We start from the raw sequence: 24,066 nt of genomic DNA on the forward strand, positions 1-24,066 counted from the left end.
CTGTCTCTGTCTCTGTCGCTCTCTCTCTCTCTCTCTGAGGTCTGGGCAGAGGTCTGTGTGCCTTGTGAGAATTCTTCGGAGAGTGAGTAAACCAACACTACCCTCCGTATTATTGGCCAACATGCAATCATTGGAAAACAAACTGGACAATCTACGAGAAAGACTATCCTACCAACGGGACATTAAAAACTGTAACATCGACATGAATAACATGCGGCGGGTTATACACTCCCATCGGCAGGACAGAACAGCAGCCTCTGGTAAGACACGGGGTGGCGGCCTTTGTATGTTTGTAAACAACAGCTGGTGCACAATATCTAAGGAAGTCTAGAGGTTTTGCTCGCCTGAGGTAGAGTATCTCACGATAAGCTGTAGTCCACACTATCTACCAAGAGAGTTTTCATCTGTATGTGTCTACATACCTCCACAGACCGATGCTGGCACTAAGACCGCACTCAACAAGCTGTATAAGGCCATAAGCAAACAAGAAATGCTCATCCAAAAGAGGTGCTCCTAGTGGCCGGGGACTTTAATGCAGGCAAACGTAAATCAGTTTTACCTCATTTCTACCAGTATGTCACATGTGTAACCAGATGAAAAAAAAAACTGTAGACCACCTTTACTCCACACACAGAGACACGTACAAAGCTCTCCCTCGCCCTCCATTTGGCAAATCTGACCATAATTCTATCCTCCTGATTCCTGCTTACAAGCAAAAACTAAAGCAGGAAGTACCAGTGACTCGCTCAATACGGAAGTGGTCAGATGACACGGACGCTACGCAACAGGACTGTTTTGCTAGCACAGACTGGAATATGTTTGAGAAGCATACCACCTCAGTCACCGGCTTCATCAATAAGTGCATCGACGACCTCATCCCAACAGTGACCGTACGTACATTTCCCAACCAGAAGCCATGGATTGCAGGTGATGGAAGCCATGGATTGCATCCACCCTGAGCTAAAGGCTAGAGCTTCCACTTTCAAGGAGACTAATCCGGACACTTATAAGAAATCCCGCTGTGGCCTCAGACAAACCATCAAACAGGCAAGTGTCAATACAGGATTAAGATTGAATCCTACTACACCGGCTCTGATGCCCGTCAGATGTGGCCGGGCTTTAAAACTATTACGGATTACATGGGGAAAACCAGCCGGGAGCTGCACAGCGAACCTACCAGATGAGCTAAATACTGTTCCGGACAACTGTGTGATCACGCTCTCCATAGTCGATGTGAGCAAGACCTTCAAACAGGTCAACATTCACAAAGCCGCGGGGCCAGACAGATTACCAGGACATGTACTCAAAGCATGTCTTCACTGACATTTTCAACCTCTCCTTGGCCGAGTCTGTAATACCTACATGTTTCAAACAGACCACCATAGTCCCTGTGCCACAGATAGTGAAGGTAACATGCCTAAATGATTACCACCCCATAGCACTCACATAGGTAGCCATGAAGTGCTTTGAAAGGCTGGTCATGGCTCACATCAACACCATCATGCCGGAAACCCTAGATCCACTCCAATTTGCATACCGCACCAACAGATCCACAGATGACGCAATCTCAATCGCACTCCACACTGCCCTTTCCCACCTGGACAAAAGGAACACTTATGTGAGAATGCTGTTAATTGACTACAGCTCAGCGTTCAACACCATAGTGCCTTCAAAGCTCATCACTAAGCTAAGGACCCTGAGACAAAACACCTCCCTCTGCAACTGGATCCTGGACTTTCTGACGCCCCCAGGTGGTAAGGGTAGGCAACAACACATCTGACACGCTGATCCTCAACCCTGGGGACCCTCAGGGGTGCGTGCTTAGTCCCCTCCTGTACTCCCTGTTCACCCACGACTCAGTGGCCAAGCACGACTCCAAGACCATCATTAAGTTTGCTGATGACACAACAGTGGTAGGCCAGATCACCGACAACAATGAGGGAGGTCAGAGACCTGGTCATGTGGTGCCAGGACAACAACCTCTCCCTCAACGTGATCAAGAAAAAGGAGCTGATCGTGGACAACAGGAAAAGGCGGGCCATTAACATTGACAGGACTGAAGTGGAGCGGTTTCAAGTTCCTTGGTGTCCACATCACCAACAAACTGTCATGGTCCAAACACACCAAGACAGTTGTGAAGAGGGCACGACAACACCTTTTCTCCCTCAGGAGATCCTCAAAAAGTTCTACAGCTGCACCATTGAGAGCATTCTGACTGGTTGCATTACCGCCTGGTACAGAGGGTAGTGCGTACGGCCCAGTACATCACTGGGGCCAAGCTTCCTAACATCCAGGACCTCTATACCAGTCAGAGGAAGGCCCCAAAAACTGTCTAAGACTCCAGTCACCCAAGTCACAGACTGTTCTCTCTACTACCGCACGGCAAGCAGTACCGGAGCGCCAAGTCTAGGACCAAGAGGCTCCTTAACAGCTTCTACCCCCAAGCCATAAGACTGCTGAACAACTAAACTAATCAAATGGCCACGCTGAATATTTACATTGTACATTTATTGTGTTACCATTTGATTCATTCGTTTGTTTTAACTTTATTTGATTTAGTAACTATTTTATTAACTTGATTAAGGACTTGTAAGTAAGAATTTAACGGTAAGTTCTACACCTGTTGTATTCGGCGCATGTGACATATACAGTTTGATTCTCTCTCTCATTCTCCCCCCTCTATCTCTATATCTCCCTCCCTCTCTTTCATACTCTCTGTCGGTCTCACACTTTTCCCTCCTCTCATCTCCCCTCCAAGAGTGTCTCTATTACGTCACAATGTCTGGTCCCACAACCTACCCCTCGCCATCTCTCTCTACCCCCTCACTCTACCAGTCTCTCCATCCCTCCCTACTCCCTCGCTCTACCAGTCTCTCCATGCCTCCCTACCTCCTCACTGTACCAGTCTCTCCATCCCTCCCTACTCCCTCACTCTACCAGTCTCTCCATCCCTCCCTACCTCCTCACTCTACCAGTCTCTCCATCCCTCCCTACCTCCTCACTCTACCAGTCTATCCATCCCTCCCTACCTCCTCACTCTACCAGTCTCTCCATCCCTCCCTACCCTGCTCTCCTCCATCTCTACTCCCTCACTCTACCAGTCTCTCCATCGCTCCCTACCCTGCTCTCCTCCATCTCTACTCCCTCACCCTACCAGTCTCTCCATCCATACGTCTGCAGATCCTAGAGCAGAAGAAGAGACTCTCCACTCCCCCCCTCAACAATAGTACAATGAGAGGTGAAACTTGCCATCTCCCTCCTCCCTCCCTCCCTCCCTCCCTCGATCCCTCACCTCCTCCATCTTCCTCCCTCCCCCTCACCTCCTCCCTCCCTCCCTCCCTTCCTCCCTCCCTCACCTCCTCCCTCCCTCCCTCCCTCACCTCCTCCCTCCTCTATTTCTGCATGTCACACTGCAGCAATAGGACGATGGAGGGATCACTCTTGGCTGCCTCTTTGAACTCTTCCAGTGTGATCTCATCGTTGTGATCTTTATCCATCTTGGAGAAGATCTTGTCCACACGCTGCTGGGGAGTCAGCCCGTCCTCGTTCATACGCATCATTATCACAGTGCCAACCATCTTGTAGATTGCCTAGGAAACAGAGAGAGAGAGAGAGAGAGAGAGAGAGAGGTAAAGATGGAATGGGGGATTCGCTGGAGCAATATGCACACACAGTGAGTTATCATATAGACACACACACACACACAGTAAATGCACACACACGCACACACACACAAATGGACACACACACAAGCATACACACAAGTATGCAGACAAGCACACTCAAAGGCACACAGAAACACACAGAAACACGCATAAACACACAGAAACACACAGAAACACACAGAAACACACAGATACACACAGAAACACACAGAAACACACAGATACACACAGAAACACACAGAAACACACAGAAACACACAGAAACACACAGAAACACACAGAAACACACAGATACACACAGAAACACACAGAAACACACAGAAACACACAGAAACACACAGAAACACACAGACCTCTATGATCTCCAGCATCTCCATGCGTGTGATCTTGCCGTCTCCGTCTAAGTCATACATGTTGAAGGCCCAGTTGAGTTTCTGCTCAAAGCTCCCCCTAGAGGTTGATGGAAAGAACTGTCAAATAGAAATATACAGGTGTGTTTGCGTGTGCGTGACTGAGTGAGCGAGTGAGTGCGTGTGTGCACACCGTCACACCTGACATCACCTGTGTTATGAAGCGTACCTCGAGGTGATTGACAGAGCACAGATAAACTCCCGGAAGTCGATGGTCCCGTCACCGTTCTTATCGAAGGTCCGGAAGGCGTGCTGGGCGAACTTAGACGCGTCGCCATACGGAAAGAACTTAAAAAAAAAAAGAAATGTAACATACTGTTGGTCACTGGAAGGCTATTCAAATAGATTGAGCAGTAGGGTTACTGAGAACATTACCGACAGAGTCCCAAATGGCACCCTATGGGCCGTGCGTGGGCAAAGATAGTGTACTACATAGGTAATAGAGGGCCATTTGGAACGCAGCTATGAATGGATGATGTTGCACATTCTAAACCCCCAAAAATCCCTCTACTCCAAATTATTTTCTTCCTTTAGATAGTTTGCTTTGAGTATGACAGCGGGAACGCTTTAGGAAGGCCATGTACCACTGTCCTCCATCCTTTCTCTTGTTCCCCCCCCCCCAATTTACTGCTATTTCCTCTTCAACCCACTTGTCCCCCTCTCTCCCTACGAATAATCACCATCTGTTTCCTTCCTCATCCCTCCCTCACTCTCCTCCCTCTCTTCCTCACCTTGATATATATAGTGGTTGGAACTCTAGATTCAGAATGCTAGTGGGAAAATCTTTAAGTCCCTCCCTCCCTCCCTGCCTCCCTGCCTCCCTGCCTCCCTGCCTCCCTGCCTCCCTCCCTGCCTCCCTCCCTCCCTCACCTTCACATATAGTTGTTGGAACTCCTCTAGATTTAGTATACCAGTGGGACAGTCTTTGAGGAAGCCTTTGTACCACTGCTTGAGCTCAGCCTCGTTGAACTCAGTACTCTTGGTGAGGTCATCCAGAACCTCTGGTGCCAGCTTACTGTTTCCTTTCCCCATCACAAAGTCTCCTCCTTTCTGGAGGAAGAAACAAGAGACACAAGGACTCAAGCAATGATTAAACAATCAACGTTAATGCTTCCTTTTAGAGGATCCTTATTGCGTAAGTCATTACACTTAACAAGTATTGGAGTTAAACTGTAACCACTAACAGTGTAATAATACCATGTAATTGGTAGTAAATGCGGTCTGTAATTACAGAAGTTTAACAACGAATGCTTGTTATCGTGCTTTAAATACAAATGGGCAGGTTTCCACTAAATTCACCAGCTTATTGCATCCGATTCATTAACAACTGTGACAAAGGTTGGGATCCCTTGTGGATACGCTGTGTGTCTGAGAGATTATGCTGAATAGACTCTAATTACTTAACCATTAACGTGCACTGTTCAAAATATATCTCCGGTCAACATTGTTGCCCCCCAAAAATAAAGCGTACCGTCTGGGTTAACTTGGTTGAGCTTTACGAAAAACAGATCTAATACGAGAAATGCACTATTTCAAAGCATAGCACAGCTTCTGAAAGCACCATGCAAGTGATAAATAAACACACTAGTATACCACAGAGGACATGTAATGTTTCCCTAAGTACAATGTAGTTACCCGTACAGTAGGTGGCGGCATGCATCTTTAACGTCTGTTTGCGAACCGCCATTATACCAGAGAAGAAGAAGAAGAAGAAGAATTTGTTGTTCTCAGCAGTTTTGAGTTGTGTCCTATCTGACAGTGAAATGTGGCTAGCAAGTGATAAATAAACGCACTAGTACACCAAAGAGGACATGTAATATCTGCAGAAATAAAACGTAATTACTAGCTGTTACAAAGGATATAGCAACTTCTATATAATTACTTCGACCTACTGCTCATTACCAAGAGACAATACCTACAGACAATAGATGAGCTTCGACTTTAGTCAACTTTATTTGCAACATGAAAAAATACTTTACAATTATTACAAAATAATTAGGATTTTTATTGTTAGATTGATAATTAGATTAGATTTTGGTTGTGGCGTTTTTGTGGCTGTTTTGTTTGTTTGTGTTGGCACCTTTCAACACCCCTCATTATCACATGTAACGCAACCACTCACTTACACTACTGACTACACACACCATTGTTAATTGTATTTACTTTACTTCAGTTAAATAAATATATTTTGTTATTCTTTATCTCCATGTTGTCTCCCTTTTGTTACAAACTTTGAGCCGGTTCATGAAATATTTAATATAGATATAAAATACAAATAAGTATTCTACTGGTGACTCAAATCTGTAGCCTATAGAATGGTGAGTAGCATAGATAGTATAGCATGGTGAGTAGCATAGATAGTATAGCATGGTGAGTAGCATAGATAGTATAGACTAGTGAGTAGCATAGACAGTATAGCATGGTGAGTAGCCTAGATAGTATAGCATGGTGAGTAGCCTAGATAGTATAGACTAGTGAGTAGCATAGACAGTATAGCATGGTGAGTAGCCTAGATAGTATAGATTAGTGAGTAGCATAGATAGTATAGACTAGTGAGTAGCATAGATAGTATAGCATGGTGAGTAGGCTAGATAGTATAGACTAGTGAGTAGCCTAGATAGTATAGACTAGTGAGTAGCATAGATAGTATAGCATGGTGAGTAGCATAGATAGTATAGACTACTGAGTAGCATAGATAGTATAGACTAGTGAGTAGCATAGATAGTATAGACTAGTGAGTAGCATAGATAGTATAGACTAGTGAGTAGCATAGATAGTATAGACTAGTGAGTAGCATAGATAGTATAGACTAGTGAGTAGCCTAGATAGTATAGACTAGTGAGTAGCATAGACAGTATAGCATGGTGAGTAGCCTAGATAGTATAGATTAGTGAGTAGCATAGATAGTATAGACTAGTGAGTAGCATAGACAGTATAGCATGGTGAGTAGCCTAGATAGTATAGACTAGTGAGTAGCATAGATAGTATAGACTAGTGAGTAGCCTAGATAGTATAGCATGGTGAGTAGCATAGATAGTATAGCATGGTAAGTAGCATAGACAGTATAACATGGTGAGTAGCATAGATAGTATAGACTAGTGAGTAGCCTAGATAGCTAATTTAGAAAAATGGGATTGTCTATTTCAAGTTACAATAGAAATCAACAGCTCTGTCTCTGTCTATAGTTCTATAGTTTCTCTGTCTATAGTTCTATAGTTTCTCTGTCTATAGTTCTATAGTTCTATAGTTTCTCTGTCTATAGTTCTATAGTTTCTCTGTCTATAGTTCTATAGTTTCTCTGTCTATAGTTCTATAGTTTCGCTGTCTATAGTTCTATAGTTCTATAGTTTCTCTGTCTATAGTTCTATAGTTCTATAGTTTCTCTGTCTATAGTTCTATAGTTCCGTAGTTTCTCTGTCTATAGTTCTATAGTTCTATAGTTTCTCTGTCTATAGTTCTATAGTTCTATAGTTTCTCTGTCTATAGTTCTATAGTTCTATAGTTTCTCTGTCTATAGTTCTATAGTTCTATAGTTTCTCTGTCTACAGTTCTATAGTTCTATAGTTTCTCTGTCTATAGTTCTATAGTTCTGTAGTTTCTCTGTCTATAGTTCTATAGTTCTGTAGTTTCTCTGTCTATAGTTCTATAGTTCTGTAGTTTCTCTGTCTATAGTTCTATAGTTCTGTAGTTTCTCTGTCTATAGTTCTATAGTTCTATCGTTTCTCTGTCTATAGTTCTATAGTTCTGTAGTTTCTCTGTCTATAGTTCTATAGTTCTGTAGTTTCTCTGTCTTCACATATTTCTTTCTTCCATGTTGGAGTCTGAGACCTTGTGGTAAAAATAATGTATGACAATTTAGACACTAAGTTACCCTATACTGGTTGTCATCATCATGTTGCTTTCTATAGGTTAGGCCTAGCTAGCTACCTAGTTAGTTCTTGTGTTATCCAGCTAGCTATAAAAGTGCATGCTAACAGCAAAGATTTTTATAACTACCCCAATATAGACCACCCCTTGTTATTTCCAAAGGGAAGCTAGCGAGTCAAATGGGCAGAGCCAAGCATGAGCTAGCAGGATGCTATTGGCACGTTCTAGCATGTATTTGCATATTTATGTTAGGCAACACCTAGTCTGAAGTGCGCATTTGCAAGTTCCATCTCGCTCCATACCATCCCACTGCCGGACACTGACCTTCCTCTCCCCACCATATTTGGCGGAAACTCCAACCTGATGCTTCTCATTTACACTTCCGTGGAAATATCTGGGCCTATGTGTGCTAATACTAATGAGTTAGTTAGTGTTTAACTCAATTGAAAAGGATCTAATATTCCTCAGAGTGTGTGTTGACACATGTAGCTAGCTAACGCTAACATGATGGGTGCTCTATTTGCATCACCTGCAATGAGGGACTTTTATTATGAAGGTGAACTGTAAATTACATTGTTGTGGCTAATCGTTTTTGTGGCTAGCTTCACACAAAGGTGAGCCCAGCTAGCTAGCTAGTTAGTTAGCGAGTAGCAACCATAGCATAGCTATTTTCCAGCTTTAGTTTAGGTAACTTAGCTAGCTAGCTAGTCAAGGTGAGAAAACTAACTAACTAGCTTGCTAGCTAATACAAACAAAACTCAAAAGATTGCATGGAAAGTCTATAGAACATGCTATGGTAACTAGTTAATTAACTAGTTAGCTAACTAGCTAGCATAGTTGGTAGGGCAAACAAAAGTGCCAGCTAACATTTTCTAACTACACTATATATACACAAATGTATGTGGACACCCCTTCAAATGAGTGGATTTGGCTATTTCAGCCAAACCAGTTGCTGACAGGAGTATTTTACATTTACATTTAAGTCATTTAGCAGACGCTCTTATCCAGAGCGACTTAATTGAGAACACAGTCATGCAATCTACATAAACAAACATGATGGTTTATATATATATATATATATTTATTGTGCCGTCTGGTTCATATAAGGAATGAAAAATGATTTATATTTTAACTTTTCATACTTCAGTATATTTAAAACCAAAAACGTTTAGACTTTTACTCAAGTAGTATTTTACTGGGTGACTTTCACTTTTACCGGAGTCATTTTCTATTAAGGTATGTTTACTTTTACTTAAGTATGCCAATTGGGTTGTCAGGATGGGTAATGTATTGTATAAGTACACATTAATTAAGAACCCCTTTAAGATAAAATGAACTAGCCAAATCCTGTGTAAGAACCTTTGTCACAGTTGTTAATGAATCGGATGCAGCTGAGATGAAGCGAAACAATAAGTTGTTGTATTTAGTGGAAACCTGCCCATTTGTAACAAGCATTTACTGTTACACTTCTGTAATTACAGACCGCAATTACTACCAGGTACGTTATGATGACATTGTAACTACGAGTCGTTACAGTTAACTACAATACATGTTACAGTGTAATTACACATGTAATTACACATGTAATAAGGACCCTCTTAAAAGAAAGTGTTACACAATCAACAGAGATTTTTTGGGGGCTATGCACGCAATCAGTTGATTGGTCGATCAATTGATCAATTAAGCGAGCATGCAATCGCCTCTGGAACACACACAAACAATCAAGATACAATCAAATTACAAATCAGATATTCGATCAAATGGAAATGAACCCATTCAAATAATCAGCTCAAGTCAAAGGAATAGAATGACTATTGGGAGGCAGGCATGTGCCTAGATAGGGCACTTCCTGTACAGAGCACCTACCCCCAGATAGGGCTCTTCCTGTACAGAGCACCTGTCCCTTTGCCCTCCCAGTCTATACAGTACCAGTCTATACAGTACCAGTCTATACAGTGCCCAGTCTATACAGTACCAGTCTATACAGTACCAGTCAAAGGTTGGACACACACACACACATCAAGGCATTTTCTTTATTTGTACTATTTTCTATACTGTAGAATAATAGTGAAGACATCAAAACGATGAAATAACACCTATGGAATCAGGTGAAGCTGGTTGGGAGAACGCCAAGAGTATGCAAAGCTTTCATCAAGGCAAAGGGTGGCTACTCTGAAGACTCTGAATAATAAAATATATTTTAATTTATTTAACACTTTTTTGGTTACTACATGATTCCATATGTGTTATTTCATAGTTTTGATGTCTTCACTATTATTCTAGAATGTAGAAAATAGTAAAAATAAAGAAAAACCCTGGAATGAGTAGGTGTTCTAAAACTTTTGACTGGTACTGTTTTTTTAATTTTTTGGTGTTTGTTGTTCTTAACTTCAAGCCTTCGTTAAATGTGTGTTAAATATGTGTAATTTAATTAGCCATTAAGATATGGACATCTGATGCTTTTATGTAACTAAATAATCAAAGTCAAATTTCTCAACGAGTCTGCAACCATCTCTTTATCTGGTATTAGCTAGTCTAGTCTGTAGGGAGGACTACAACCATCTCATTATCTGGTATTGGCTAGTCTAGTCTGTAGGGAGGACTGCAACCATCTCATTATCTGGTATTGGCTAGTCTAGTCTGTAGGGAGGACTACAACCATCTCTTTATCTGGTATTGGCTAGTCTAGTCTGTAGGGAGGACTACAACCATCTCTTTATCTGGTATTGGCTAGTCTAAGTCTGTAGGGAGGTCTGCAACCATCTCATTATCTGGTATTGGCTAGTCTAGTCTGTAGGGAGGTCTGCAACCATCTCTTTATATGGTCTAGTCCGTACCTGTAGTGAATGTCCTAGTATACAGTCCCAGACTGACTACCCCATTATGATAGCCATGACACTTACACCAAGAGTCTCTCGTCTCTAGCTCTCTCTCTCTCTAGCTGTCCCTCAATCTAACTGTCCCTCTAACTAATTGTCTCTCTCTCTCTCTAACTGTCTCTCTCTCTAACTGTCTCTCTCTTTCTCTCAGTTTGTATCTTTCTTTTGTCCATCTCTATCGGTATCTGTCATTATATCGGTTTATCTCATTATATCTCTCTCTCTCTCTCTATTATATCGCTCTCTCTCTCGATCTCTCTCTCTCTCTCTCTCTCTCTTTCTCGATCCCTCTCTCGATCTCGATCCCTGTCTCTCTCTCTCTCTCTCGATCCCTGTCTCTCTCTCTCTCTCTCTCTCTCTCTCTTGATCTCTGACTCTCTTTGTAGCGGTTAAAGTTTGAATCCTCGAGCCGGCAAGGTGGGGGATTCTGCCTTTGATCACGGCAGTTTACCCCCAACAGCAACTGCTCCCCGGGTGCCGATGACGTGGATGTCGATTAGGCAACCTCTCGCACCTCTCTGATTCAGGGGGGTTGGATTAAGTGCAGAAGACACATTTCAGTTGTGCAACTGACAAGGTATCCACTTTGCCTTTTTTCTGTCTCAATCTCTCTGTCTCTCTAACTGTCTTGATCTCTCAGTCTCTCTCTCTTTACATTTACATTTACATTTAAGTCATTTAGCAGACGCTCTATGTCTCTCTCTCTGACTCTCACTCTTTCTCTCACTCTGTCTCGCTCTGTTTCAGTCTGTGTTTGTCTATTGCACACTTCTTTTCCATCCCTCCCCCTCATTCTTGATCCCACATTCTCTGTCCCTACCCCCTCCATCCCTCTTCTCCCTCCCTCTCCCCTTTCATTCTCACTGCTTCCAACATATAAGGAGGTCAGAGGCTGTGGCATGGATGACCTCCTACAGGAACTGAAGATGTTGTTATGTCCAAATGTTAATGTCTCTGTTAATGGCCAATTGTTAACATCCCTCACACACCCACCCACCCACACACACACACACACACCCTCTCTGCATAGTGATGCATCTGCACTCCCCTGTGTAGTTAGATATATGTGTTTGCAGCGGGGCTGAATGTTGCAGATAATTGTATTTCCTGAGGAACTGCGCGGAGGCGAGCCAGCGTGTATGTGTTGCATTATAAACACACAAACAGATGAGGAGTGTCTGACAAAGTAAATAAACACAGAACTCGTGCTGGCAAGGCAGGGCTCTCTCTCTCTCTAACTGGAGGACTCATCCAGTCAGTCCTACAGACAGACAGCATGGAATCATCCAGTCAGTCCTACAGACAGACAGCATGGAATCATCCAGACAGTAATCCAGACAGAAATCATGGAATCATCCAGACAGTAATCCAGACAGACAGCATGGAATCATCCAGACAGTCCTACAGACAGACAGCATGGAATCATCCAGTCAGTCCTACAGACAGACAGCATGGAATCATCCAGTCAGTCCTACAGACAGACAGCATGGAATCATCCAGACAGTCATTCAGACAGCATGGAATCATCCAGTCAGTCATCCAGACAGACAGCATGGAATCATCCAGTCAGTCATCCAGACAGAAAGCATGGAATCATCCAGTCAGTCATCCAGACAGAAAGCATGGAATCATCCAGACAGTCATCCAGACAGAAAGCATGGAATCATCCAGTCAGAAAGCATGGAATCATCCAGACAGTCATCCAGACAGAAAGCATGGAATCATCCAGAAAGCATGGAATCATCCAGACAGTCATCCAGACAGAAAGCATGGAATCATCCAGACAGCATGGAATCATCCAGTCAGTCATCCAGACTGAAAGCATAGAATCATCCAGTCAGTCATTCAGACAGACAGCAAGGAATCATCCAGTCAGTCATCCAGACAGAAAGCATGGAATCATCCAGATAGTCATCCAGAAAGAAAGCATGGAATCATCCAGTCAGTCATCCAGACAGAAAGCATGGAATCATCCAGTCAGTCATCCAGACAGAAAGCATGGAATCATCCATTCAGTCATCCAGTCAGAAAGCATGGAATCATCCATCCAGTCATCCAGACAGAAAGCATGGAATCATCCATTCAGTCATCCAGACAGCATGGAATTATTCAGTCAGTCATCCAGACAGAAAGCATGGAATCATCCATTCAGTCATCCAGACAGCATGGAATCATCCAGTCAGTCATCCAGACAGAAAGCATAGAATCATCCAGACAGTCATCCAGACATTATGGACTAGTGAAACTGAATTCTCTCTACTGAGACTGAGGCAGAGCATCTCTTCTACACAGCAAATCGTCAATTACACATGCTGTTCTCTTTTCAATGGACAGAGAGAGAGAGAGAGAGAGACACACAGAGAGCGAGAGAGAGACACAGAGAGCGATAGAGAGATACAGAGAGCGAGAGAGAGAGACACAGAGAGCGAGAGAGAGAGACACAGAGAGCGAGAGAGAGAGACACAGAGAGCGAGAGAGACACACAGAGAGCGAGAGAGAGACACAGAGAGCGAGAGAGACACAGAGAGCAAGAGAGAGAGAGAGAGAGACACAGAGAGCGAGAGAGAGACACAGAGAGCGAGAGAGAGACACAGAGAGAGCGAGAGCGAGACACAGAGAGAGCGAGAGAGAGACACAGAGAGAGCGAGAGAGAGACACAGAGAGAGCGAGAGAGAGAGACACAGAGAGAGAGACACAGAGAGAGCGAGAGAGAGAGAGACACAGAGAGACACACAGAGAGAGACAGAGACACAGAGAGAGAGACACAGAGAGAGACACACAGAGAGAGATACAAAGACAGTATCAGAATGCAAAACCTACAGTGGGCACAACAGATCAATCAATATACCAGTCCAATACAGACCAACAGACAAACACATATATAGATCGATAACACTGTCACAAGTGATCATGATAATTAGTTGTTATAGGCAACCAGCAACAAGGCCACCCAAACCTTTACCAAGACCATATCCCAGAGTTCCAACAACAACACTTTGACAAGTACAATAACAGCAGTGCCAATGTAACGGCCGGTAGCTACACTATGTACTCAAAAGTATGTGGACACTGTAACGGTCTTCGTCGTCCTCGGATGAAGGGGAAGAGAAATCAGACCAAAATGCAGCGTGGTAAGTGTTCGTCATTTTAATGTTAAAACTGAACACTAATGCGACAAGCAAAACAAAAGAACAACCGAACAGTTCCGTCAGGTGCAAAACACTAAACAGAAAATAACTACCCACAAAACCAGAAAGGAAAACAGGCTGCCTAAGTATGGCTCCCAATCAGCGACAACGATATACAGCTGTCCCTGATTGAGAGCCATACCAGGCCGAAACAAAGAAATACCAAACATAGAAAAAGGGACATAGAATGCCCACCCCAACTCACGCCCTGACCAACCAAAATAGAGACATTAAAAGGATGTCTAAGGTCAGGGCGTGACAGACACCCCTTCAAATTTGTGGATTCGGCTATTTCGGCCACAACCGTTGCTGACGGGTGTATACAATCGAGAACACAGCCATGCAATCTCCATAGACAAACAATGGCAGTAGAAATGTCTTACTGAAGAGCTCAGTGACATTCAGTGTGGCACCGTCATAGGATGCCACCTTTCCAACAAGTCATTTCGTCTGCCCTGCTAAAGCTGCCCCCGGTCAACTGTAAGTGCTGTTATTGTGAAGTGGAAATGTCTAGGAGCAACAATGGCTCAGCCGTGAAGTGGTAGGCCACACAAGTTCACAGAACGGGACCGCCGAGTGCTGAAGCGTGTAATAATCATCAGTCCTCGGTTGCAACACTCACTACCAAGTTCCAAACTGCCTCTGGAAGCAATGACAGCACAATAACTATTCGTCGGGAGCTTCATGAAATTGGTTTCCATGGTCGAGCAGCCGCTCACAAGCCTAAAATTATGATGCACAATGTCAAGCGTCGCCTGGAGTGGTGTAAAGCTCGCCGCCATTCGACTCTGGAGCAGTGGAAAAGCCTTCTTTGGAATGATGAATCACGCTTAACCATCTGGCAGTCAGACAAACAAATCTGAGTTTGGCAGGTGTCAGGAGAACGCTACCTGCCCCAATGCATAGTGCCAACTGTAAAGTTTGGTGGAGGAGGAATAATGGTCTGGGGTCGGTTTTTCATTGTTTGGGCTAGGCCCCTTAGTTCCAGTGATGGGAAATATTAACGCTACAGCATACAATGACATTCTAGATTATTCTGTGCTTCCAACTTTGTGGCAAGAGTTTGAGGAAGGTCCTTTCCTGTTTCAGTATGACAATCCCCCGTGCACAAAGCGAGTTACACATACAGAAATGGTTGGTTGACATCGGTGTGGAAGAACTTGACTGGCCTGCACAGATCCCTGACCTAAACCCCATCAAACAGCTTTAGGATGAATTGGAATGCTGACTGCGAGCCAAGCCTAATCGCCCAACATCAGTGCCCGACCTAACTAATGTTCTTGTGGCTGAATGGAAGCAAGTCCCCGCAGCAATGTACCAACATCTAGTGGAAAGCCTTCCCAGAAGAGTGGAGGCTGTTATAGCAGCAAAGGGGGGACCAAATCCATATTAATACCCATGATTTTGGAATGAGATGTTCGGCGAGAAGGTGTCCACATACTTATGGCCATGTAGTGTAGTTATGTAAAACCCCCAAAATACCTTGACTGATACAACAACTTAGATGAGATCCATCAACATCAAGACTGGGAAAAAAAACTGAAACCTAAAGATTACTGGTGTGCTGGAGTTTCTTCTTTGTATAAACAATAACACATGAACACGGAACAAGAGAACCAGCAACAAATAACCCATGACTACACAAGGGAATTAATAACAAATAACCCATGACTACACTAGGGAATCAATAACAAATAACCCATGACTACACAAGGGAATTAATAACAAATAACCCATGACTACACTAGGGAATCAATAACAAATAACCCATGACTACACTAGGGAATCAATAACAAATAACCCATGACTACACTAGGGAATCAATAACAAATAACCCATGACTACACTAGGGAATCAATAACAAATAACTACACTAGGGAATCAATAACAAATAACCCATGACTACACTAGGGAATCAATAACAAATAACCCATGACTACACAAGGGAATCAATAACAAATAACCCATGACTACACTAGGGAATCAATAACAAATAACCCATGACTACACTAGGGAATCAATAACAAATAACCCATGACTACACAAGGGAATCAATAACAAATAACCCATGACTACACTAGGGAATTAATAACAAATAACCCATGACTACACTAGGGAATCAATAACAAATAACCCATGACTACACTAGGGAATCAATAACAAATAACCCATGACTACACTAGGGAATCAATAACAAATAACCCATGACTACACTAGGGAATCAATAACAAATAACCCATGACTACACAAGGGAATCAATAACAAATAACCCATGACTACACTAGGGAATCAATAACAAATAACCCATGACTACACTAGGGAATCAATAACAAATAACCCATGACTACACAAGGGAATCAATAACAAATAACCCATGACTACACTAGGGAATCAATAACAAATAACCCATGACTACACTAGGGAATCAATAACAAATAACCCATGACTACACTAGGGAATCAATAACAAATAACCCATGACTACACTAGGGAATTAATAACAAATAACCCATGACTACACTAGGGAATCAATAATCCCTGACTAGGGAACTAGGGAATCAGTAACCCAGGACTAGGGAACTAATAACCCATGACTAGGGAACTAGGAAACTGTAACGGCTGTCGTAATGAGGGGACCAAGGTGCAGCGTGTTGAGTGCTCATGATTTTATTCCACTATGAAACACTTGAACAAAAGAACAAAAACGAAAACAAGCCAACAGTTCTGTCAGGTACAGAAAACAAAACAGAAAACAACTACCCACAAACACAGGTGGGAAAAGGCTGCCTAAGTATGATTCCTAATCAGAGACAACGATAGACAGCTGCCTCTGATTAGGAACCATACTTGGCCCAAAACAAAGAAATACAAAACATAGAATGCCCACCCCACACCCTGACCTAACAAAATAGAGAAATAAACCGTCTCTCTCAGGTCAGGACGTGACAGAAACTAATAATAAAATCACCCATGACTAGGGAAGTAGGGAACCAAAAACCAATAACCCATGACCAAGTCTCTTCTTATTATTATTGGTGTCCTTTAGTAGTGGTTTCTTTGCAGCAATTCGACCATGAAGGCCTGATTCACACAGTCTCTTCTGAACAGTTGATGTTGAGATGTGTCTGTTACTTGAGCTCTGAGAAGCATTTATTTGGGGTGCAATATCTGAGGCTGTTAACTCTAATGAACTTATCCTCTGCAACAGAGGTAACTCTGGGTCTTCCATTCCTGTGGCGATCCTCATGAGAGACAGTTTCATCATAGCGCTTGATGGTTATTGGGACTGAAACTTGAAAAGTTATTGAAATGTTCAATATTGACTGACCATCATGTCTTAAAGTACTGATGGACTGTCGTTTCTCTTTGCTTATTTGAACTGTTCTTGCCACAATATGGACTTGGTCTTTTACCAAATAGGGCTATCTTCTGTATACCACCTTTACCTTGTCACAACACAACGGATTGGCTCAAACACATTAAGAAGGAAAGACATTGAACAAATTAACTTTCAAGAAGGCACACCCGTTAAATGAAATGAATTCCAGGTGACTACATCATGAAGTTGGTTGAGAGAATGCCAAGAGTGTGCAAAGCTGTCATCAAAGCAAACCATGGCTATTTGAAGAATCTAAAATATTTGTTTAACACTTTTATGGTAACTGTATGATTCCATATGTGTATTTCATAGATTTGATGTATTCCCTACTATTTATTATACAACGTGGAAAATAGTACAAACAAAGGTCAACCCTTGAATGAGTAGGTGTTCTAAAACTTTAGACCGGTAGTGTATAACCCATGACAAGAGACAGGTCTCTCTCTCTGTTAGAACAGGTCTCTCTCTCTGTTGTTAGAACAGGTCTCTCTCTGTTAGAACAGGTCTCTCTCTCTCTGTTGTTAGAACAGGTCTCTCTCTCTCTGTTGTTAGAACAGGTCTCTCTCTGTTAGAACAGGTCTCTCTCTCTGTTAGAACAGGTCTCTCTCTGTTGTTAGAACAGGTCTCTCTCTGTTAGAACAGGTCTCTCTCTCTGTTAGAACTGGTCTCTCTCTCTGTTGTTAGAACAGGTCTCTCTCTCTGTTAGAACAGGTCTCTCTCTCTGTTAGAACAGGTCTCTCTCTCTGTTAGAACAGGTCTCTCTCTCTGTTAGAACAGGTCTCTCTCTCTGTTAGAACAGGTCTCTCTCTCTCTGTTAGAACAGGTCTCTCTCTCTCTGTTAGAACAGGTCTCTCTCTCTCTGTTGTTAGAACAGGTCTCTCTCTCTGTTGTTAGAACAGGTCTCTCTCTCTGTTAGAACAGGTCTCTCTCTCTGTTGTTAGAACAGGTCTCTCTCTGTTAGAACAGGTCTCTCTCTGTTAGAACTGGTCTCTCTCTCTGTTGTTAGAACAGGTCTCTCTCTCTGTTAGAACAGGTCTCTCTCTCTGTTAGAACAGGTCTCTCTCTCTCTGTTAGAACAGGTCTCTCTCTCTCTGTTAGAACAGGTCTCTCTCTCTCTCTGTTAGAACAGGTCTCTCTCTCCCACCAGGCTGATGTAAGTGTTTATTCTCCTTCCTCCTCTTTCAGAGAGAGAGAGAGAGAGAGAGAGAGAGAGAGGAAGTATGCATCGCTATAGAAACAGAGCCCACCTCAGCGACGGTTCAAACAATCTAATTTAAGATCACCCTGCATGTAGAGCCTGAGGACATACACAGGGGACGGACAGCGCAGGGAGGGTGTGTGTGTGTGTGTGTGTGTGTGTCTCTGTCTGAGATATGTCTCCACAGGTTGCTCTATGGTAGCTAAGGGTGGCTAACATCTCCCAACAATTTATCTGTCCATACAATTGTTTCATATTATTTATGTTTTTAATTATGACTTATTTTGTGTGTGTCCCAAACGGCACCCTATTCCCTATATAGAGCACTACTTACGACCAGAGCCCTATGTGTAGTAGTGCAGTATATAGGGAAGAGGGTCCCATTTGGGACAAAACCCTTATGTCCACTAATTCGCCGGAGAGTGTTTCAGAGATGCCATGTAATTATAGCCATTATAGTAAAACAATCATAATTATAGTAAAACACTCATAATTAAAGTAAAACACTCATAATTAAAGTAAAACACTCATGCTAACAACTCGTTATCAGAGAACTACATTTGCCCGAAAAGCACCCCACACTATATCACTGTCTTATAAACAGCAGTTCCCCCTAGTTAACTAGCCAGCTGTGTTCCTTTCCAAATCATGTCTAATCACTTGAATTTACCAAAGGTGGACTCCAATCAAGTTGTAGAAACTCCTCAAGGATGATCAACGGAAACAGGATGCACCTGAGCTCAATTTAGAGTTTCATAGCAAAGGGTCTGAATACTTACGTAAATATTATATTTCCGTTTTTTTAATTAATTGTAATACATTTTCATTTAAAAAAAATAAAAACCTTGCTTTGTCATTATGGGGTATTGTGATGTCATTATGGGGTATTGTGATGTCATTATGGGGTATTGTGATGTCATTATGGGGTAGTGTGTGTAGATCGATGAGGATTCTGTTAATTCCATTCATTTTAGAATAAGGCTGTAACGTAACAACACGAGGAAAAAGTCAAGGGCCAGGGTTAACATTTGGAACTATGCCTATTTTGTCAAGTGGCACCACAGCCAGCATCACACTCCTGGCAACTAAACACACACCAGCCAGCATCACACACCTGACAACTAAACACACACCAGACAGCATCACACAACAGGGAACTAAACACACACCAGCCAGCATCACACACCTGGGAACTAAACACACACCAGCCAGCATCACACACCTGGCAACTAAACACACCTGGCAACTAAACTCACCTGGAAACTAAACCCACCTGGCAACTAAATACACCTGGCAACTAAACACACACCTGGCAACTAAATATACCTGGCAACTAAATACACCTGGCAACTGAACACCCACCTGGCAAAATAAACATACCTTGCAACCAAACACACCTGGCAACCAAACACACCTGGCAACCAAACACACCTGGCAACTAAACACACCTGGCAACTAAAGACACCTGGCAACTAAAGACACCTGGCAACTAAAGACACCTGGCAACTAAACCGACCTGTCAACTAAACCCACCTGTCAACTAAACCCACCTGTCAACTAAATTCACCTGTCAACTAAACCCACCTGTCAACTAAACCCACCTGTCAACTAAACCTACCTGTCAACTAAACCCACCTGGCAACTAAACACACCGGACAACTAAACACACACCAGACAACTAAACAGACCTGGCAACTAAACACACCTGGCAACTAAAGACACCTGGCAACTAAACACACCTGGCAACTAAATACAGCTGGCAACTAAATACACCTGGCAACTAAATACACCTGGCAACTAAACACACCTGGCAGCTATTTACCTGGCAACTAAATACACCTGGCAACTAAACACACCTGGCAACTAAACATGCCTGGCAACTAAACATACCTGGCAACTAAACCCACCTGGCAACTAAATACAGCTGGCAACTAAACCCCACCTGGCAACTAAACACACCAGGCAACTAAATACACCTGGCAACTAAAATTACCTGGCAACTAAAGTTACCTGGCAACCAAACACACCTGGCAACTAAACACACCTGTCAACTAAACTTACCTGGCAACTAAACACACCAGACAACTAAACAGACCTGGCAACGAAATACACCTGGCAACTAAACACACCTGGCAACTAAATACAGCTGGCAACCACCTGGCAACTAAATACACCAGACAACTAAACACACCTGGCAACTAAAGACACCTGGCAACTAAATACACCTGGCAACTAAATACACCTGGCAACTAAACACACCTGGCAACTAAACACACCTGGCAACTAAACATACCTGTCAACTAAACTTACCTGGCAACTAAACACACCAGACAACTAAACAGACCTGGCAACGAAACACACCTGGCAACTAAATACACCTGGCAACTAAACACACCTGGCAACTAAATACAGCTGGCAACTAAAAACACCTGGCAACTAAATACAGCTGGCAACTAAACACACATGGCAACTATTATACCTGGCAACTAAACACACCAGGCAACTAAACACACCTGGCAACTAAACACACATGGCAACTAAACACACCTTGCAACTAAATACACCTGGCAACTAAATACAGCTGGCAACTAAACACACCAGGCAACTAAACCTACCTGGCAACTAAACACACCTGGCAACTAAACACACCAGGCAACTAAACACACCTGGCAACTAAACACACCTGGCAACTAAACTTACCTGGCAACTAAATACAGCTGGCAACTAAACACACACCAGACAACTAAACACACACCAGACAACTAAACACACCTGGCAACTAAATACACCTGGCAACTAAACACACCAGGCAACTAAACATACACCAGGCAACTAAACATACCTGGCAACTAAACACCCCTGGCAACTAAATATACCTGGCAACTAAACACACCTGGCAACTAAATACACCTGGCAACTAAATACACCTGGAAACTAAACACACCTGGAAACTAAACACACACCAGACAACTAAACTATCTGGCAACTAAACTACCTGGCAACTAAATAGACCTGGCAACTAAACTACCTGGCAACTAAACATACCTGGCAACTAAACACACACCAGACAACTAAACCTACCTGGCAACTAAACACACACCAGACAACTAAACACACACCAGACAACTAAACACACCTGGCAACTAAATACACCTGGCAACTAAACACACACCAGGCAACTAAATACACCAGGCAACTAAACACACCTGGCAACTAAATATACCTGGCAACTAAACACACCTGGAAACTAAACACACACCAGGCAACTAAACATACCTGGCAACTAAACATCCCTGGCAACTAAATACACCTGGCAACTAAACACACCTGGCAACTAAACACACCTGGAAACTAAACACACACCAGACAACTAAACTACCTGGCAACTAAACACACCAGACAACTAAACACACCTGGCAACTAAATACACCTGGCAACTAAACACACCTGGCAACTAAATACACCTGGCAACTAAACACACCAGGCAACTAAACACACCAGGCAACTAAACACACCTGGCAACTAAATACACCTGGCAACTAAACTTACCTGGCAACCAAACACACCTGGCAACTAAACACACCTGGAAAGTGCTCCCATGATGACACTGAACTCTGTTACTTCAACACTCATAGACACAGCACACACACATAGCATGGGCACTTACGGAGACACCACACACACACACACACACACACACACACACACACACACACACACACACACACACACACACACACACACACACACACACACACACACACACACTAGCATGGGCACGCACAGACACACACATAGCATGGGCACGCACGAACACACACACCCTCAGCAGACAGAACAAGACTGGCCGTACAGACAAAACACGTTCTGTGAAATAAACCATGTGGCAAGATTGAATCAATCAGCCACAAACACAGCACCGGCAAACACACACACACACACACACACACACACACACACACACACACACACACACACACACACACACACACACACACACACACACACACACACACACTCATCTAGAATGTCATTGTATGCTGTAGAGTTGATTTCCCGCCACTGGAACTAAGGGGCCCAGCCTGAACCATGAAAAACAGCCCCATACCGTTATTCAATGCTGTCATCAAGGCAAAGGGTGGCTAATTTGAAGAATCTAAAATCTAAAATGTCTTGATTTGTTTAACACTTTTTTGGTTACTACATGATTCCATATCTGTTATTTCCTGGTTTTGATGTCTTCACTATTATTCTACAATGTAGAAAATAGTAAAAATGAAGAAAAACCCTTGAATGAATAGGTGTTCTAAAACTTTTGACTGGTACTGTACATATACATAGTGTGTATATATAGTGTATATATATAGTGTGTATATATAGTGTATATATATAGTGTATATATAGTGTGTACATGTAGTGTGTATATATAGTGTATATATAGTGTGTATATATACACAGTGTGTATATGTAGTGTATATATATAGTGTGTATATATAGTGTATACATATAGTGTGTATACGTAGTGTATATATATATATATATATATATATATATATATAGTATGTATATATAGTGTGCATATATAGTGTGTATACATAGTGTGTATATATAGTGTGTATATATAGTGTGCATATATATAGTTTGTATGATGGCAATTTGCATATACTCCAGAATGTTATGAAGAGTGATCGGAAGAATTGCAATTAATTGCAAAGTCCCTCTTTGCCATGCAAATGAACTGAATCCCCCAAAAACAATTCCACTGCATTTCATCCCTGCCACACAAGGACCAGCTGACATCATGTCAGTGATTCTCTCGTTAACACAGGTGTGAGTGTTGACGAGGACAAGGCTGGAGATCACTCTGTCATGCTGATTGAGCTCGAATAACAGACTGGAAGCTTCAAAAGGAGGGTGGTGCTTGGAATTATTGTTCTTCCTCTGTCAACCATGGTTACCTGCAAGGAAACACGTGCCGTCATCATTGCTTTGCATAAAAAGGGCTTCACAGGCAAGGATATTGCTGCCAGTAAGATTGCACCTAAATCAACCATTTATCGGATCATCAAGAACTTCAAGGATAGCGGTTGATTTGTTGTGAAGAAGGCTTCAGGGCGCCCAAGAAAGTCCAGCAAGCGCCAGGACCGTCTCCCAGAGTTGATTCAGCTGCGGGATCGGGGCACCACCAGTACAGAGCTTGCTTTGGAATGGCAGCAGGCAGGTGTGAGTGTATCTGCATGCACAGTGAGGTGAAGGCTTTTGGAGGATGGCCTGGTGTCAAGAAGGGCAAAAAAGAAGCCTCTTCTCTCCAGGAAAAACATCAGGGACAGACTGATATTCTGCAAAAGGTACAGGGATTGGGCTGCTGAGGACTGGGGTAAAGTCATTTTCTCTGATGAATCCCCTTTCCGATTGTTTGGACATCCGGAAAAAAGCTTGCCCGGAGAAGACAAGGTGAGCGCTACCATCAGTCCTGTGTAA

The 24,066-nt window shown here is 42.8% G+C and overlaps 1 protein-coding gene across 1 annotated transcript in view; it reads right to left on the reverse strand.

Annotated features, from left to right (window-relative positions):
• Positions 1 to 3,379: 3,379 nt before the first annotated feature.
• Positions 3,380 to 24,066, reverse strand: part of LOC106570705 (hippocalcin-like protein 4) — a 31,146-nt gene continuing 10,459 nt past the window's right edge. The window contains exons 2-5 of the mRNA XM_014143179.2: positions 4,946 to 5,125; positions 4,245 to 4,363; positions 4,019 to 4,115; positions 3,380 to 3,590 (exon numbers count right to left, since the gene is read on the reverse strand). Of these exons, the coding sequence (XP_013998654.1) occupies positions 3,393 to 3,590; positions 4,019 to 4,115; positions 4,245 to 4,363; positions 4,946 to 5,107 (576 nt within the window). The 5' untranslated portion in view covers positions 5,108 to 5,125 and the 3' untranslated portion in view covers positions 3,380 to 3,392. The remainder of the gene's footprint in view (positions 3,591 to 4,018; positions 4,116 to 4,244; positions 4,364 to 4,945; positions 5,126 to 24,066) is intronic.

The sequence above is a fragment of the Salmo salar genome, chromosome ssa14, assembly GCF_905237065.1.
Source record: "Salmo salar chromosome ssa14, Ssal_v3.1, whole genome shotgun sequence".
NCBI classification, from domain to species: Eukaryota; Metazoa; Chordata; class Actinopteri; order Salmoniformes; family Salmonidae; genus Salmo; species Salmo salar.